At 38.4% G+C, this 18,818-nt stretch overlaps 1 protein-coding gene across 2 annotated transcripts in view; it reads left to right on the top strand.

Annotated features, from left to right (window-relative positions):
* LOC121300073 (extracellular matrix organizing protein FRAS1-like) overlaps positions 1–18,818 on the top strand; it is a 108,192-nt gene that overhangs the window by 71,702 nt on the left and 17,672 nt on the right. The window contains exons 30-51 of one of the 2 annotated variants that reach the window (XM_041228459.1): positions 1,447–1,606; positions 2,101–2,279; positions 3,939–4,058; positions 4,457–4,571; positions 4,863–5,000; positions 5,486–5,518; positions 7,019–7,150; positions 7,447–7,572; positions 8,142–8,389; positions 9,350–9,498; positions 9,875–10,037; positions 10,254–10,386; positions 10,881–11,071; positions 11,630–11,783; positions 12,695–12,958; positions 13,094–13,282; positions 13,684–13,803; positions 13,944–14,123; positions 14,798–14,922; positions 17,009–17,149; positions 17,868–18,095; positions 18,258–18,371. In XM_041228459.1, coding sequence (XP_041084393.1) covers positions 1,447–1,606; positions 2,101–2,279; positions 3,939–4,058; positions 4,457–4,571; positions 4,863–5,000; positions 5,486–5,518; positions 7,019–7,150; positions 7,447–7,572; positions 8,142–8,389; positions 9,350–9,498; positions 9,875–10,037; positions 10,254–10,386; positions 10,881–11,071; positions 11,630–11,783; positions 12,695–12,958; positions 13,094–13,282; positions 13,684–13,803; positions 13,944–14,123; positions 14,798–14,922; positions 17,009–17,149; positions 17,868–18,095; positions 18,258–18,371 — 3,402 coding nt within the window. The remainder of the gene's footprint in view (positions 1–1,446; positions 1,607–2,100; positions 2,280–3,938; positions 4,059–4,456; positions 4,572–4,862; positions 5,001–5,485; positions 5,519–7,018; positions 7,151–7,446; positions 7,573–8,141; positions 8,390–9,349; positions 9,499–9,874; positions 10,038–10,253; positions 10,387–10,880; positions 11,072–11,629; positions 11,784–12,694; positions 12,959–13,093; positions 13,283–13,683; positions 13,804–13,943; positions 14,124–14,797; positions 14,923–17,008; positions 17,150–17,867; positions 18,096–18,257; positions 18,372–18,818) is intronic. The other variant, XM_041228468.1, reaches the window with a different exon arrangement.

Raw genomic sequence — 18,818 nt, 5'->3', positions numbered from 1 at the left:
TATGGAAAGCTTAAAGCCTGCCTTGGCTTGGGAGACCCTAAACTATTGTGTGGTCCTGGGTGAGAGACCTGGGACATTGAAATGCTTAGTCTTTGTCTTTGAGTGATGCTCGGGGTTCTTTTGCCCCGTGTGAGAGACATTAATTAACGGTACTCTTGCCACAACATAACATGCAAGTGCAGACACCGTGGCATCATTGTGGAGGTGGATTGTTAGTTACTACTACTTTACTGATTTTGTGCACTAATTATTGGTACAGAACATGTCAAAGCATGGCATGTAATTGTCTAGTGAACAGGCAAAATACAGAAAAGGAAAACTAAACATACAAAAATAACTTTATGGATATCTGAAATATAATATTATTTTAGTGCTCATGTTGATCATGGCTATAGTTCTGGTTCTAGTGGTTCTGGTCGTGTAATCCTTAGGTTCAGGCAAGAATGTACACCTGTGTAAATGTTCTGTATATGTTTTGATTGATTGTGGGGCAGTGTGTATTTTATCTGAAGCTCCAAAAACTAAACAACAATGAAGGCTGTGGTCAAAAGTTAAGAAAAAAGAGAATACAACAAGTATTGAGATTTTAATCATAACTTGTAAAATAAAACTTTTGACAGCCTTCAGTTTTGTTCTTCAAATTCCAGCCTCTTTGTCTTCTTCAACAGCAGTACTATTATATAGGTGATTCGTTTATTTAAGCGCTAATAAATAAACATCTTTGTCTCGTTAAGTGCTGAAGTGCTGAAAGAGACCAATTAGTTTATCATGCTGCTCTTTGTCAGTCAGGGCTGTGTGGTTTGCATGCACTCATTAGAACTTCTCTGATCATATAATGTTCTGGGCAGAGAGGTCTGGTCAGGGCTCAATGGCCTTCTGCATGTCAGATTGGCAGACTCTTTGCTTCCCCTGCAGAAGCACGTTTTACTTTATATTGTGTTTATTTTTTTTTTGAGACTTGTTCAACTAAGCTGAGCCACCCTGATAAACATCTTAGGAATTTGGTTCCTTGAATGTGAACAATGTTTATCATCTTGCACCTCAGAAAGTGAAGAATGTACACAGTACTGCCTGAGTCCCAGTTCAGCAGAATGGAATTTCCACTGCAGTGCTCCACACCTGCTACTACTATTCAACAGGCCTTCGTGTCATTGAAGACTGCTGGATAACCTCTGTTTACTGTAGAGGAAGTGAGGGTGGGGGGGTCACATAGACCATTATTGTTTATGGCTGCATTTTTTTGGTACAGCCTTAAAGTTGTGTAACTTATAGTTATGGCAGCCATTTAACATGTAAATGTATTTTGAAAACATAATTTATCTGTTCATGTACTGTATTTAATACAACTGTGACATGCCTGTAACACAAATCTCAGTCAAGCATAGTTTGTGCACAAATGTAAACCACAAATAACAAACTTTAATTACAAATATTGTATTTGCACAGCATGATAAAGGCCCTCATTTGCTGTCCAACTCATTAGCCTTGGTGCCTGAGGGTGGAATGCTACAAATCACAAGCAGGTACTTAAAGGCAGAAGAACGGGGCTCCAGTGACTCGGAGATTATCTACACGATCACTTCTTCCAAAGAAAGCCTCAGATTTGGTAATTATATCATTTGTTTTACAGAAATTACTTTTTGTTTCATATTTTGAAAATGTAACTTATCAATGTTATATGGCCCAAAAACAATGTGACACAGCTCTGGACAAATGTTTTGTATCATCCTGTAGAATTAACTAATTTGCTTAATAAAGTCGAATGAAACCTGCTGAACAATGTTACGTTAACATATTGAATTACATACCAGTTTGTAATTTTCCATATACTTAATGAAAAAAAGGTGAAGAATTTGACATTTCAAAATTTAACATGAAATACTATTAGAGCTTTCGATACTACTATTAGGGCTTTCGTCATAACTTGCGAGTTTCTTTGATTGCATGATATTAAATAAAAGCTCAAAATTATGTTCATATGGTTATTTTTTTTAATTTATGTCTCAATCCTAAAATTCTAGGTGATGCAAAACTTTTGGTCATAGCTGCCAAGAAACATCCTTATTAAAATGTTAAGTTCACGCTTCTGCTGCTTTTTAGGTGATGTTATCTTGCTGGTGCCGATGCCAGCCGACAGCCCAGCAGACAGTTGGCAGCGTTTGCCTGACGGGAGAGCAGCCACTGCCACCACCTCATTCACCCAACAGGACGTCAATGATGGCATTGTGTGGTACAGGCATTCTGGCTCAGGGGCTCCGAGTGACACCTTCCAGTTCCAGGTGAAACTGGGGGCTTTGGTTTTAGCAGTTCAATTTAAAAAAGGCTTGAAATATACTGAGCATCAAAAGAAACTTATCACTATTATAACATATTTATATAAAATCCGGTATATAAATGATGGACATTGATGAAAATTTTTGGTTCCTTTTTAATCACTCGATCATTCATCCTTGACCATGACACGCTTGAGTTACTATGACTGAAGCATGTGCCCTTAATCACCTGTTTAGTGAGACAGTTAATTGGACGCTGGGTATGGAGTGATTTCAGCTGCTGAATTGCTATCTTGAATAAAAGTTTTAAAGAAAATCACAGAAAAAAAGCAATATGCCACGTCTGTCAAGAGAGCAGTGCCTTCGTGCAATCGGCATGTTGGAGGATGGACTAGGGCAGCGTACTGTGGCTCGCCATCTTGGGAGCTCACAGACAGCAATTGCAAACCTGCCCAGATGGTATAACCAAACACACTCTGTCAACGACAGGCCACAGACTGGGAGACCAAGGTTCACAACACCTGTCCAAGATCGACAGATCATTTTGCAGAATCTTCGTGGTGTCGATTGTCAATCAGCACAATAAAAAGTCACTGCACCTGCTCTAAAACAGAGTTTGTAATCTAGTGAATTTTGTCCAAATATAAGTAATACGTTTCTTGTGATGCTCAGATATAAGTGATACCTTTCTTTTGATGCTCAAATATAAGTGCTAAGTTTCTTTTTATACTCAGTATATATTTGTTTTTCACTTTTATGGTAATGGCTTTGTATCAGGGTAGTAGGAACGCCCTCCTTATATATATTTAGTTTGTTTATTTTTAGAACGGGGTCTCCCCCTTTGTCCCTATGTTATTTATTGTATTTGTTTATTGTGTTTTATTTTGTAGATAGATGTCGGCGAACCACCGTGTGTTTTGTTTATTGTTTTATATTTGTATTATGACTGTATACTTGTTCAATTATTTAAAAAGACGGTGTGTGTGCGTGCATGTGTGTACATTCTGGCAGAGACGAGGTTTGGCAAACTCGGAAAAGGTTTACAAGTTTGAAGGGAGGCCCGGTGCTGTTTAAGTCATTGAAATACTTTAGACCCCAGTGTGTTATGACATTTTGCCAGTTTACAAACCGGTAGGCAAATTCATTTGGCATTGCTGCCTTTTCAGCTACGTCAAGTTGGATTAATGAGACATTGACTCTGTTTGACTTGTGAAATCTTCCATACTCTATAACTTCATTACTTTAATTACACTCGCTATAAAAATGTGCTCCAAGAATATTTAACTTGCCTGAACAAGAAACTAGTGTTTGTTTCTTTTCTTTTCTTTAATTTGTTTTTTTAACACCGAAGGGTTGCATATTATAAGAAGCAGCCAAAATCAATTCAAGTGTATAATTTTTTACTTTCAAAATATGTCTCAGCAAGTAAATATCACACATTATACTGTAGATTAAAAAAATAAAAAATAAAAATAATAATCTAAAAATAAAGCTCATAATAATCTGGCATGGCTAATTCCCACATGAGAAAAAGTATCTCAGTACAGAAGAAAGGATGTTCAAGTTTTTTACTTGCATGTTCTGCCACTCATCCACATATATTTTGAATACTGTTGAGAGAATACACATCACTGCTAACCCATCCCTTTCATGTGACTTCTATAGGTATCGACTGGGGGAAAGCCACAGCAAGCACTGAGCGACATCCACACATTCAGGATTGGGGTGATGCCCCAGACACCAGGATTCCCCCAGCTGTCTCCAGGAACAACCCTACAAATAACAGTAAGATCAACATGCCTCCTTTCGGTCTGTTAGAAAATGAAGAAAAATCAGGATTGATGATAATGAGTGACTTTTAAATTAACTGACAGGGACTGGCTGTTAAGGAAAGGCGCTGTTCAAAAGTCCCTTCTTAGGTTACAAGCTGATAAGATCTGTCAGTTTAGTACATGTTTACAGTGTATTCAAAACGCATTTCATTATGTAAAAATGTCTCTGCAAAAGCAGGAACCCACTGAAGTTGCTATTGCTTTACGACCCTGTAGAAAACGGTACTGTTATTTAAGCTGCAAGGTTCACATTGACAGTCTAGGGCTTTTATACGTTCTTTAGAATAAAATAGACGTTTCAATCCCTCGGTATGTACTGGAATTGTGTGGAGGTATTTTTTAAATCTACAGGCTCTTGAAGATCGCATCACAGTGATTAAACCTGCTGCACTCTCCTTTGTGGACACAGAAACTCCAAGCGAAAAGCTTGTCTATAATGTCACCAAACCACTGGCGCAGGGGCAAGGTAAGAGTTTGTCGAGCAGCTACGTAGGTGATAAATTATGAAAGATACCAATCGTCTCTTGAAAAAACAGCACTGATTTGAGGCTACTTTACGTGTATTCATTGTTTGTTGCATTATTGTATTGTTGTTGTTTTATCATAGAGATGAGAAACTCACAGGGGATGTTTATTTTCAGAAATTAAATGTTTTTCTTGTTGTTGTTTTTTTTGTAAATTGTACAGACCAATCAAGACAGTAATATTAATGAAGAAATAGGTCTCTTGGATGATATTATTCTATTGTTTCTTTCAGGTGCTATTGAACACCAGGATAGGCCCTACACCCCAGTTCAGTTTTTCACTCAGGCAGAAATTAATCAAGGCCAGATCCTGTACAGGCCCCCCATGGCACCCTCCCACCTCCGAGAGCTTTACCTCTATTCATTCACAGGTGAGTGAGACCTGACCTTCAGAAATCATACCACTTACTTAAGGACAATTATAATGCTTTGGATTTTTAACATACCAGTACTTGAAGTAAATTGTTTAAATTAATGTTAATACAATATTAACTATTTAAACAAATAAATAAAAATAAGACAATAAAAATGCGCTTTTCCTGAAAAATCAACTCTTTGTAATAACATGATTATATTTATGTAGATTTTATTTATCCCATTAACGTTTTAGTTGTACAAACAGACATGCGTTTTAAAAATAACATGTTAAGACTGAAGAAAGTGTTTGTCCGAATGTTGGATTTTGTACGTCCAAGTGATGTATTGAGGTGTTTAATGTCTAACTCCTAGACTAATGTCTAATGTTTTCATGTATGTTTAACTAAGGTGAACTTGCAAATAGATGTGCAAAAAAGTAGAGGTCAGCTTAAATTATATTGAGGTTTAGCTTCTTAATAACAACATCTTATTTCTCCAGGTCTACCTGAGTCAGTGAACGTCTATTTGACAGGTATCAGTATAATACTGCACCTCTGGGTTCTGGGTCAATACTTAGTTAGCAACTGTCCTCTTTTCAAACCCATTTACTAAGAAAAATAATCACATCTGTAAAGAACACCAGTACCCACTTCACTGATCGCTAATTGTTTCCTAATGACTGTCCTTTCTACTTGACTAATGTTAGTATTCTTCATCAAAAGGACTAAAAACATTGGCATGGTATGAAACGATCTAACTTTGGTTATAATTGGGTGAAGTAGTGAATGTCTCACTGGTTTAATGTGGTATCAGGTTTCAATATCTATATTGGGATCAGAAGCATCTACTTATTTGTCTTGTATAAAAAAAAAAAAACCCTCATATTGAATGACACCAGCTTTAAATACATATTAAACTTTATAGGTGTAGCAGCATATAGTTCTATTATCAATCTAACGTTAATTTGCACTTTGTAAAGATTCCACTGGGGAAATAGAAAACCACAGACAAAATATGTATAGTAATACATGTGTCCCCATAGGCATGTAATGATCAGGCTACTTTTGTTCTCAGGTTTACACTTAGAGCAATATAAATATTCTATTGAGATAATAGTAAAGGATGTGTCACTAAGACCTTGTACTGCTGCAGGCATGTCATTTTATATGTTGCAGATTTAAAAAGACTGCAGCATGTAAAACGCAATGTATGGGCTTCATCAGCCTTGTGTGTGCCACCAAATAAAAAGCTTTGGCATGTGAACGAAAAAAAGAAGCTGAAAAGAAGGCAATGATGTGGGCTTCATTTTATGATTTTAAAAACAGTTTTACTTACTAATGACAAAGAACAGTTGTTGGTAATCTTCCAAAGTATAGTCAGTTTATACATACAGTAATAATCATTTCAATAAACGTACCAATTGAGTTTACAAGCTTGTTGGTAAATATACTGAAAACTGCCCTGCGTAAACCTGGTGTACCAATAATGGATTGATTCAATATGTCTTTCTCTGTGTAGTACATTATCATAGCTCAATTTCCTGCTCTTTACTTCACCACATCCCTACATTCATTCACTAGAAAACTAAGAAAACATTTTAAATGACAACTATCCCTAATTGTGAAGAACAAAATGTTTAAACAAAATTCATCATCCTTGAAGTGAATTATACGACTTGATTGAGTTATGGGTGCAGCAAGGATGCTAAAATTAGTTGAATAAAAAATGCAGCATATTTCAAAGATAATCTGTATCAAAGCCAAAACTGCATCTAATGTGTACTGTTAACAGTGTATCTGTGACACTACTTTTTCATATAAGGGTACTGGATCTTTTTACTGCATAATGGCAGAGATACAATATGTTTCATATGATGAATAAGGGATTCAGCATTTAACGTTTTTTAAATACAATTATGTTGAGGCATTGCCAACTATTGCAGCATTGCCTGTTTTATTTATGGTGCTTGTTTAACATGATGAATCTGTTTAGAAAACAGTGTTACAATAACTCCACTTTGGTTATGTTTTAGTGTCTGATGGAGAACACACCACTCCAGAAATGGAGTTTACTATTCACTTGCTGTCTAACCATCAGCAGTCGCCTGTCTTCCAAATATCTGATCCTTCCATTGAGGTTAGCCAGGGTGGCAGAGTACCTGTAGGTAAGACAAACATACGTCAGGCTTCTTCACTCTTGTAGTCCACTTTTTCAGAAAGAAGCATATATTCCGTTCTCTTTCCCCCCTGTGAACCCCTCTAAGTGGATATGTGTTGCCATGCTGTACCTCTGAGGTTGTTATAATATATTTATACAGTAGTTATAAATAGCTTTGATAATTTTAACATCAAAGCCTTAAGCCTTAAGCCTTAATATATTGATAGAACTGAACATATTTTTCAAGCTCTATTTTGGATTTTAGTTAAACTGTAACCCTTGGGACAACTGTTCTTTCCCCAGGTCAACAGCTGGCAGTCAGTGATGCAGATACAGCCCCAGAGGACCTCATCTTTGAGCTAGTGGAGGCACCTCGGCATGGCAGCTTGATGAAGTCTGACTATGGCTTCCAGACTCAAATGAGAAGTGGCAAGTTTTCATGTATTTAGTTGTTGATACTGTATTTAGTTCTTTACCCCCAGTTATTAAAAAGGAATCTGTGGGCTAGATACTTTTTCTTCAGTTCAAGCATTCCCAGGTTCTTTTTGATTTGTCCCTTTCTTAAAGCTGGTAATATCGAAACTGCCCCTTTAAAACTGCTTGATTTAAAATAACTGTTCAGCTGTTCTCTTTTATTTTCCTTTTTTTTAGAAGACAACATGTCACACCATATTGTACCATGTCTTATGAGCCTACCGTGCGTATTTTGGGATTAAGGACAACAGGCCATTTACAACTTGCACTTGACAGAATCAGGCAGAACTCCCAAAATAATTAATCACCTGGAAAGCTGTCTTAGTTATAAACTTTTTCCACTCAAGAAAGTCTTCAGGAATTTGTCATTTGCTGAGGAGAAATGAATGGGTGCTGCTGGTGTTGAGCAGTTTATGTCCGTTTGCCTTAGAAAAAGCAAGTGCAGGACAGTATACATTATACCTAAAAACAGACATTGATATAGTTTCTGCAGAATATCTTAATGTTCTATTAATCTACTGCAGGAGACACCTTTATGTTTGACGATATCGCCCAGAACACCCTTCAGTATTTACACGATGGGGAAACCACAGAAGAGGACAGCATGGAGTTCTCTGTGACTGATGGGATCACTACAGCAACAACACAAGTGAGGGTGTTGGTGTCAGTGACTGGGAATGGTGGACCAAAACTGGCTTCTGGTTCTTTGCTTTCGATAGAAGTATCTGAGAAGAGCACCACTGTCATTGGAAGATCTCACATTGCATATGTTGTAAGTGTGTCTTACTGAACTAAACCCTGCAGAAAAACCATTTGGGCTGTTTCAGTCCAGCTCAAAAAGTCTTTAACATATACTCCATTGACAGTTTTTGGAGACCCAAGGAATTTTTGAAGCTGTATGGTTTTCCTGAGTTATTCATACCAGGCTGCTTCATCATGACTGTGGGAGTTACCACTCTTGGTTATGATGTACCACACTTCGTTGGGCTTTCATGATATGTGCTGCAGTTTTTACAATGGCAAATTAGAGCCCCTTAGTTAGCCAAAAACATTAAAATAGGAAAAATTGCTGAACTCTGGCTTTAATTGTCAGTTGCTTACAGTTAACATTTACAAGCTTGGCTAAGGTGTTTGGTCAAGCTTGGAATAATTGTTTGCGTTATTTGGTGGAAACTATGCTGTGTTTCTTACATGGGAATCCACCCACTAATCACATACATAATGAAACTGTTCCTTTAATTAAACAACCCTCTCGTCTACGCCTCCTTGTCATTTCTTTGTTTGGTCCTCCTTCTCTCCTGCCTCCACCTTGCAGCACGACTTGTCTATGGGGAAGGTGGCCCAGAGTGCCACTTATCCTGCCTGCTGGCATTAGTTATCGTTCAATCAATGTACGTTACATCATAGTTCAGCCAGTGTATAGGGACGGCTATCAAGCTCCAATGGGCAAGGCCATCGGCCAAATTTTATTACGTTTCATTATGGGCGTGGTCATTTGTCAAATGCAATAAAGAATTGTAAATTTCAAATCTTGTGGATATCTCTTTTCTGAAATTCTGAGGCCAGTGACTAAAAGTCCTTAGTTAGTGAATCAGCCATCTGCATTTCTATACTACATATATTCATATGCCGTTTAACTTTAATGCTATCTGGTAAGGTTACTTATTACAGTGTGTTTATGTTTCTGTACAGCTTTAAATGTTAACATTTGAATTGTTTGCATTGCTTTCAGGATAACAACTCTCCAGATGACAAGATAAGGATTCAGTTGATTTCTTTGCCCATGTACGGGATGCTCACTATGACAGAATCTAGCCAGATACATGAACTTTCTGAGTTTTCATCGTTTACCATGGAGGACATTAATCGCCAAAGAATAAGGTAACAAATGCTAAGGTAGAAAGTTAGCTTTTCAGAGAAATGCTTTAATAGGACAGTTTCATTAAAATCATAAAACACCACTGATGTAAAAAAGCAGTAATTACAGTATTTAATGAGCTTTCTATGTCCCCGTACTGAATGTACCATCAATGTGTCTCCCTTATTACGAACGTTATCCGGTTTTGTTAGTGAAAATTAGTTTGGACTTTCAAGTCAATCTGCAAAATTAATTCAAAAAATAGTTATAATTTACTGGGGCAATAGATCAAAATGTAGTACGGAACCTCCTTAATATTCTGACAATTACCATATTCAGACATCAGAAATTATAGAATATGCTCTGAGTGAATTTAATGTAAATTTTCCGTCCTAACAGCTACACCACTTCTTTTGAGACTGGTAGTCAGCCTGTCACTGATATCTTTCACTTTGTTGTCTACGACGCTGACAACAATCACCTTGACAACCAAATGTGCACCATCACTATAAAGTCCATCCAGCAGCAGCCTCCAGTTGCCACAGTCAACAGTGGAATCACGGTACGTTATAGCCAAGCTGATTTACTGGATTATCCAATGAGCATGTCCAGGGATAGCGTGATGTCTATATGCTGTTTGGGTATCTTTTTAGCATTGTTAATTGTTAAAATGTGAACACCTCATGCACTGAACTGTGCAATGTACTAGGTGAAAACATAGTAATAAACACTGGCCTTTTTAGTATACCTTCTATCTTCTTCTTTTCGCTTCACACAGGTGGAAGAGGGTGGCAGAGTACTGCTGTCATCAAGGAATATTTTAGCAACGGATCCAGACACTTCAAAGAAGGACTTGTTGATACGACTAATCACACCACCTAAATACGGCTACATTGAAAACTCAAACAGAGGTGTGTGGCTGTGCTGTGTATTTTACAGGCTGCATCACTGTTTTGTTTTTTTTTAGCTGACAATATGTATGTTCACCATGGTAAATTGGCAGTTTTCCCGGTGATTATCCCATGCTTGTGCTATATATTTACAAGTTTACCAAACTTGCCTGTTCTTTCTTTTGCTTCTCCACATTTCACTATGGAATACTAGAATCTGTTATACTTTTACCATAGCACAGCTTACCTCTGTTAAGAGTGGGCATTCCTGTTGTACAATTAAAAAACATTGATTTTGATTGTCATTGTTTGGTTTTGGCTGAAATGATTAACATTTAGCTTTAGTTTTTCATACCCAGTTCAATAAACATACTACTCAAATAACTGTTTATGTCCCTCTGTTTGCTTCCCTGATTAAATATTTACAATATGAATTCATTCATTATAACATGCATGTTTTGTTGCCACACATTTCATGCTTACTGCACATTTTGACATCTAATCTGTTTTTTTAGATGGAAGAGCTGGAGCAGCAGTGACTGTCACGCCTGATGTTGTCTTCTCCCTTGAGGATATCATTTCTAACAACATTTACTATGTGCAGAGTGTCCATCAAACCGTTGAGCATTATCGGGACAGCTTTAGCTTCTACATTACTGATGGCTCCAGTCAGACAGAGGCTTTCACTATTGATATTGACATCCGGGTACAGTAACTTCAGTTCAAAACAGCATTTCCTTGCAAGACGGATTACACTATCAGAAAAATAACAGAATCAACAGCATCACTGATATTTATTTGTTTATACTGTGTCACCATGCTCAGATGATGTTGATGATGAAGTTGATGGCATAATATTTAATGATCTTTTTTCACCTACCATTTTCCCGTAATCTATTGAATCTTATTAACATCAATAAACACAATTAAAAAACAACTGAAAATTGGGCATGAAATTGGATTTATATGTTTAAGGGTGGTTGGAATGAATTTTGATCTGCCACTATTCGGATCACTGAAATAAACTCCAGTGTGTGTCATTACAGTTGAACAACAAAAACATTTAAATGTGCTATAATTTTTATAGCGTGCTATTGCAGACTTAACAGGTATAAATTGATTATTCCAACATTTGCAATGCTGCTTATTTACATATTTATCTCTTTAATATTATAAACCATTGAATAACACTCAGGAGCTGTTGCATTATGGTCACAATACCATTAAAGGGTTAATAAGGTCCTTTTGTTTTGGCTTGTTTCAGAGTAAGAACGATGAACCCCCAAAGATGTCTGTGAGCAGTGTGCAGGTGGAGGAAGTGTCTGGCGTGGTGATCAGGAACACTTCACTGACGCTGCTGGATCTTGATACTCCAGACAATGAACTGGTGTTCACTGTCACCAAGAAGCCAGACTATGGTGAGTCCCCATCTCCCAGGGTTAGGGTCCGTTAGGTTCACTGAGGGTGCTGAGAGGAATATGAGAAACTCGCAGAAACTCACACAAGCAGGTCAATCTAGTGAGCCAGGAGACCATTCTTCATTCTCTTCATGGGCGGTGCCGTCTGAGGTCTGTATTCAATCAAATCATAGCAGGCTTGGCAGTGGCATTAATGGATGATCTTACACATCATCAGATTCCTCATGTTTTTAATACCTAATTTCACGCATCTTTTTGTCACGCAGAATTAGGTTTTTATTATGAAACGTCAATTACTAAACTTATTTTGATGGTTCAGAGAGAGGTTCTCTGAGTCACAAAAAAAAGTTGATGACAGTCTCTCCGACGCCCTTTCATCTCAAGAGTAGTCTTTAATTAGAGTTAGTGTTCTGAACAGCTGCTTCAAATCCTCAATGGGATCAATGTTTGCTTTTTTGCTGCATTAAAACACGCAGTACTCACTTGAGGCGATTAAAAAAAAGCTCAGTTCATAATTACATAAATACAGTATTTGATTACTGAATGAGTTGGTCTTTGACGTACTCACTTGTCTTTATTTGCGGAGTCATTAAAAAAAGATTGAAACATGCTATAAATGTTTTTTACATTTTTTGTCTAAAGCGTGCAAATTCTTTCTCATCAGCCATCATATTTCTTTGATCTCCAGTGTGGTGGTGATCGGCCCTGTTTCTCACTGTTATCCCAGCAGGCCTGATTTTACCCCATTCACTGTTTCACATCTGGGTGGAATCTGTAGGTGTTCTTTAATCGTTTGGTGTACATCTTTTCATGCATGTTACCAGGGATAAAGGACCAGGTTTTAGGCAATGCGTGTTTTCCGAACATATAAAGGATGCTGACCCACTTTATACTTTCTGTGTGCCTCACAGGTAAGCTGCGCCGGAGGCAGTTCTACTCGGAGCCCCTGGAGAATGGGCGTGTGCTGTCCCAGGGCTCGTCTTTCACGTACCAGGATGTTCTGGATGAGCTGATTGTCTACACCCCTGACAGTCTGAGCATCCATAGCGATGAGTTCCGCTTCTCCCTTACTGACGGCCTCTACAATGAGAACGGGAGGATGGAGTTCACAATGAACGTACAGAAGAGGGAAACTCCAAGGCTTACTGTTAACAGAGGCCTTCAGCTTGCAGCAGGTAGGGGAACATTTACCTTCTAAATAAAATGCCCTACCATTAGCAAGTATGCTGTCTATTTTGCACAACTATCTGCAATGTGCTTTTAAAAGAATATGAAGTATAATAAACATTTATATGTATGTGTGTATTTAGGCTCTGTAGCTAAGATCACAGATCAGCATTTGAAAGCCACAGACATTGACTCGGATGAGATGAAAGTGAGGTACACAATGACCAAGGACCCTACAGTTGGCAGACTGCAGCTGTCCAAGAATGGAAACCTTGTCCAGATCTCAATCAAAGGACCTGTTAAGAGCTTCATGCAGGCTGACATCAATAAAGGTAGGGGTTAATGTTCTTGCTTTTGTTATTGCAGATAGTTATCTGAAGTTGAGTAAAATTCTCCAGTGCAACTAAACAGTTGACTGGGGTAAGGGATTGAATGCATGCAAGATGTAACTCATAAAGATCTTCTTAAATTAGTTCTCGGAGGAATAGGAGAAAATGTAAAGAGATGCATCTGTTTTTATTATTTCTGAACATAAAAATACTGACTTACAGAGCACAATATTGGTGTCAGAACATCAAGTCAGTGCTAAATTATGCAGCACATTCACGTGTACTCTTCATTGGAAGCTTAAAATATGAAAAATATACACACAGCATGTTCAGCTGTTCGACCAATATGCTTTGGAAAATACAAGTGGCTGATGCGTGAATTTTAAAGTTTTGATCTTTTCCAGGTTTTGTGGAGTACAGGCATGAAAAAGGAGAGTCAGGAGGAAGCTTTGCTTTTGAGTTTGACCTTGCTGACTTGGAAGGAAACAAACTGATTGATCAATCATTCTATATTAGCATTCTGGGTAAGTACTTTCACTGCACCTGTTTGTGAAAGGGTAGTCGCATCTTTCAGGTACAAGTCAATTGTGGTTTTGCAGCCAAACATTGTTATCTGATTAAATGTAAAGTAACACTGACTTTGTGTGTGTGGTCTATGTTGCAGAGGACAGACTTCCCCCCTCTGTCATAGTTAACAAAGGGCTGGTGCTGGATGAGAACACGGTGAAGAAAATCACAACCCTGCAGCTGTCAGCCACAGACCAGGACAGTGAGCCGGGAGACCTGGTGTACCGGATCACCAAGCACACACAGCTGGGGCGCCTGGAGCATGCGGCTTCACCAGGTACAAGGGCCTTCTTTTAACTCAGATTCATTCAAATATCTTGCCAGCTTTTTACATCAAAGCAATGGCAACAATTTCAAGTAATGGACGCAGTACTGTGATTTCCCCTTCATTTCACAAACCAATACCAAGGGCTACATTTATTGCTAATACTTACAGAATACAGAGCGAACAAAACACTATTATGTCTTCTAAGAGTGACAGTATACCAGAATAGTAACATTTATTCTGTGTATTCACCTCACATGACAGGGAAACAATAAATGATTGCAGTTCCATGAATACTCAATAGGTGGCGGTAACAATGAAATTCTTCCTACACTTTCAGCACTAACCAGCAGTATTAAACATCAAAGCATCTTATTCCAGAGAGAGCATGGAAAACTACCAGCTGCTGCCTCACTCTGAAAAATCCCAAGAAAGCAAGAGCCAATAGTTTTCTGCAGCTACACTTGCTGTACAGTATTCATTATTCTGCCTTCGTCCTCACTCCTTTCTGCTCCAATCTGTAGAGTCTATGTAGAATTCTGTTCAAATGGCGAAAGGTAAAAGGGAAACAAAGAGACTACCACATTACAGCCTTGTTGTGATAGGTTGTGCTCTAATAAGTAAGCACTACATTTGCAGTGCGCTTGTAAATTATGTCTATTTTACTGTTCTTATCTTGTTTGCAGGGTCAAGGATAAGCACATTCACTCAAGCTGACCTGGCCTCACGTAGCATCCAGTATGTTCATACCAGCGAAGAGGAGAAGCACTCTGATGACTTCACCTTCGTCGTGTCTGACGGCGCAAATGAGGTACAAACACGCGTTTGATTTCCAAACATGAAATTCTTGATATAGATGTTAGAAACTGGCTATTGTTTAGATGTTTCATGTATTATTTTCTTTTGACTACAGTACTGTACAAGACCTCTGACTGCTTAAAAATAGTTTACTGTTAGATACCCCCTAAAAGCAGCAAGAAAAAGCATTTCTTGCAGTAGTTATTGTCTTAGGTAAGTACATGTTCAAACAGTTTATGGGCTGTTGAAGCTTTGATTTTAAGTACATAGAGCTAACAATGGTTCCAGTAAATCTTGTCTAATATTTATTGCATGTAGGTCTCACATGGTCTAATGTTAAGACATGGCAAGCGTGTATCTTGCAGATATTTTAATGCTCAGCTTCCACCGTCTACTTCAAGAGGTCATAGGAAGAGACACAGAGAGATTGAAAACCTGCAAGTCAGTAGAAAAACAGTGATTGGTTACTGAGAAGGAATGCTAAAGTGTGAGGCTTATAAGAGTTATTATGACACTCCCAGAAGCAGCTTGATTCATCAGTAACACTATGTAACACAATTTGTGTTCCTGGGTAGTAAGTGTTATTTCCTAATTGCTTATGCCTCAAAAGTATAGAAAATGGCTATTATTCCCCACAAACTTTGCTTTTGTGACCAGGACAGTGATATTTTGAAATGTACCTATTTCCAATGAGAAAACGGGCAAATTTGTGTCTTTTCGTTCACATAAAGTCAGAAAAAAACAACATATGAATCCAAATTAACATGTATTTATACTAAAGTAATACAAAAATGACTACAAAAGATTTAGAAGTGAGTAGTTTTTCGAGATTTACGATTATACTGTAAATCATTTTCACGAATCAGCCCCCAAATGTAGTCTCCCATCATGTTCTCGTTATACTGTCCTTGGTAGCGGTGTTCAAAGTCCAGTATATCCTGGTGGAAGCGCTCGCCTTGCTCCTCCGAGTACGCTCCCATGTTCTCCTTGAATTTATCAAGATGAGCATCAAGGATATGGACCTTGAGGGACATCCTACAGCCCATTGTGCCGTAGTTCTTCACCAGAGTCTCAACCAGCTCCACATAGTTTTCGGCCTTGTGATTGCCCAGGAAGCCCCGAACCACTGCGACAAAGCTGTTCCAAGCCGCTTTCTCCTTACTAGTGAGCTCCTTGGGGAATTCATTGCACTCCAGGATCTTCTTTATCTGTGGTCCAAAAAAAAGACACCGGCTTTGACCTTTGCCTCAGACAGCTTAGGGAAGAAGTCTTGAAGGTACGTGAAGGCTGCCGACTCCTTATCTGGAGCTCTGACAAATTGTTTCATAAGGCCCAATTTGATGTGCAGTGGTGGCATCAGCACCTTCCGGGGGTCCACCAGTGGCTCCCACTTGACGTTGTTCCTCCCCACAGAGAACTCGGTCCGCTATGGCCAGTCCCGCCTGTGGTAGTGCGCCTTGGTGTCCCTGCTGTCCCAAAGGTAAAGATAGCAGGGAAACTGGAACTAAACTGAACTGGTGGGCTTAAGGCCCCTGTATTTATACTACTATTTCTATTACTGGAAAGTTCTGGAAAGTTCTAGAAGTTACTCCAAGTTTACTCAGCACTGAATCTATCTGAAATGTTCTGGAAAATAGGTAAATTTCAAAATATCACTGTCCTGGTCACAAGCAAAATTTGTGGGGAATAATAGCCATTTTCTATACTTTTGAGGCATAAGCAATTAGGAAATAACACTTACTACCCAGGAACCAAAAAAAAAAAAAAAAAATTGTTACACAGTGTAATCAATCACTGCTCTTCATTGACTGATTTTCATTGTCTCTGTGTTCCTTCATGAGACCTCTTCATGAAAGTAGAATGCAGGGATGTGAAGAAGTGCAGCAATGAAATATCTGGGAGAAACATTTGGTATTTCTTGTTAATTAGTGACTGAAAAAAATAACATTAAACACTGAACATGTAAACATGTAAAACCTACAAAGTGTTAGTAATTCATGTTATCTAAACAATACTATATGTGTTAGCTCTATGTACTGTACTTTAAGGCTATTCCCCCACAGTGATGGCTCTCCTAACAGTCACCCTGTGACTTCCAGGTTGCCCAAACCTTTTACATCACTATTCGCCCTGTGGATGACTCCCTGCCATTGGTCCAGAATCCAGGAATGCGTGTGCAGGAGGGTGTGAGAAAGACCATAACTGAGTTTGAACTCAAGGCTACTGATGCTGACACCGAGGTGAGCGCAGAGCAGCAAAGCAGCCTGGTTTCTGTACTTGGCCTGGGAATGAAGGCTCTAAGTTTGAGGAAGTTAGAAATCAACGTAATACATTACAGAGGGGCAGGTATATCTAAACAAAACAAGCCAAAGTAAAAATGTTTCATTTTTGGTGAAACTCTATGTTACCAATCTAGCAACAACAGATCAGAAAGTTCATTTCAAGGTTCAAAAGTGCAGAAATAAAAATTGAAATAAAACATATGTGGGAATTGCACTGTGACCTTGATAAATGTATTCAAAAAAAAATTATGCAGGCACAGAGAGAAATTATAGCTGTTTACTAGTTTGGTACTTAACACTCTTAACAGTGTTTTGCAAATGCAAATTAATTTTTTTCTCTGGTATTTATATATAAAAGGGTGGGGTTCATGGCTGATAGTAGGTGTATGGATTCCTCAGTTTCATTAAGATTTGTTTAAAAACGAATGACTAAGAGGTAGCAAGCACTTTAATGTAATTTCTTACCACCAGAACCCTGGCCTTCCACTGTGTCCCTATATCCCACTGACAGCATTATTGCAGTAGTTTCACATTTTCTGTCCAACTCCTGTATATTGCTTTCCAGTGGACACAAAGGCAGCCTAGAAGATTAGGGATGTAGGGTTGGCCCACTCTATATACATACACTTAGATGTGCTTTATTTAATTGCTGATTTTCTATACCAAACCAACACAGGCTGAATCTGTTACCTTTACCATTGTGCAAGTTCCTCGTCACGGTATAATCGAACGCACCAACAACGGCCAGCACTACCGCCAAACAAACTCCTTCACCATGGATGACATCTATCAGAACCGCATCAGCTACAACCACGATGGCAGCAATTCCCTCAAGGATCGCTTTACCTTCACGGTGTCTGACGGGACCAATCAGTTCTTCGTGGTGGAAGAGGGCGAGAAGGAGGTGAATAGAAGATTGCAGTGTGTGGGCCAAGCATTTACTCTAGTCAATAATTAACTACTTTTTTAAAAGAGTTAAAATGCCTGTTAATTTTACAAAACTAGAGCTAAGCAACTAAGTTCGCATGACTGTGTTTTTTCTCCTTTTTATTGTTTTTTTTTTCAGATTGTGACAGCTGCTCCTCAGAGGTTTAAAATAGACATCCTTCCCGTTGATGATGGTACTCCGAGAATTGTAACCAACCTGGGATTGCAGTGGCTGGAGTATATGGAGGGAAAGGTAACATTTGTCTTTACGGTAGAAATGCTTTGTACTGTTAAGAGTCTTCCGCTTTCCAGCTCATTCGTTTTTGTTTGGCTTATTTCTATGGCCTTTGTGGTGCTGCTTAAAATAACTGCAGTTCTGCTTGCGGAAAGTCATAGTGCGTTTGCAAAGGCTTTCATCTCAGTGTTCCAATTTCTCTAAAGCTGGCAATGTATCATGAAAATATCTCTCGACTTTCCCGAAGGTAATGGCTACATTTTTTGTAATGTTTTATTCATTTTGCGAGAGACAAAAACCCCTTTGAAATACATGAGTAATATGTTATTGTATTGCAAAGTTCATATAGCAGATGATAAAACTGCTAAATGAAAGCTATCCGTGTTTTAATAGAACATCAGTAGATGTGAAATGGGGCAGTATTCAACATGTATATATCACCAGCTGTCACCATACTTTGCAGAG

This window comes from Polyodon spathula, chromosome 2, assembly GCF_017654505.1.
Source record: "Polyodon spathula isolate WHYD16114869_AA chromosome 2, ASM1765450v1, whole genome shotgun sequence".
Classification (NCBI taxonomy): Eukaryota; Metazoa; Chordata; class Actinopteri; order Acipenseriformes; family Polyodontidae; genus Polyodon; species Polyodon spathula.
The sequence above is the reverse complement of the archived record's forward strand: the minus strand, read 5'-3'. Positions and strand labels throughout refer to the sequence as shown.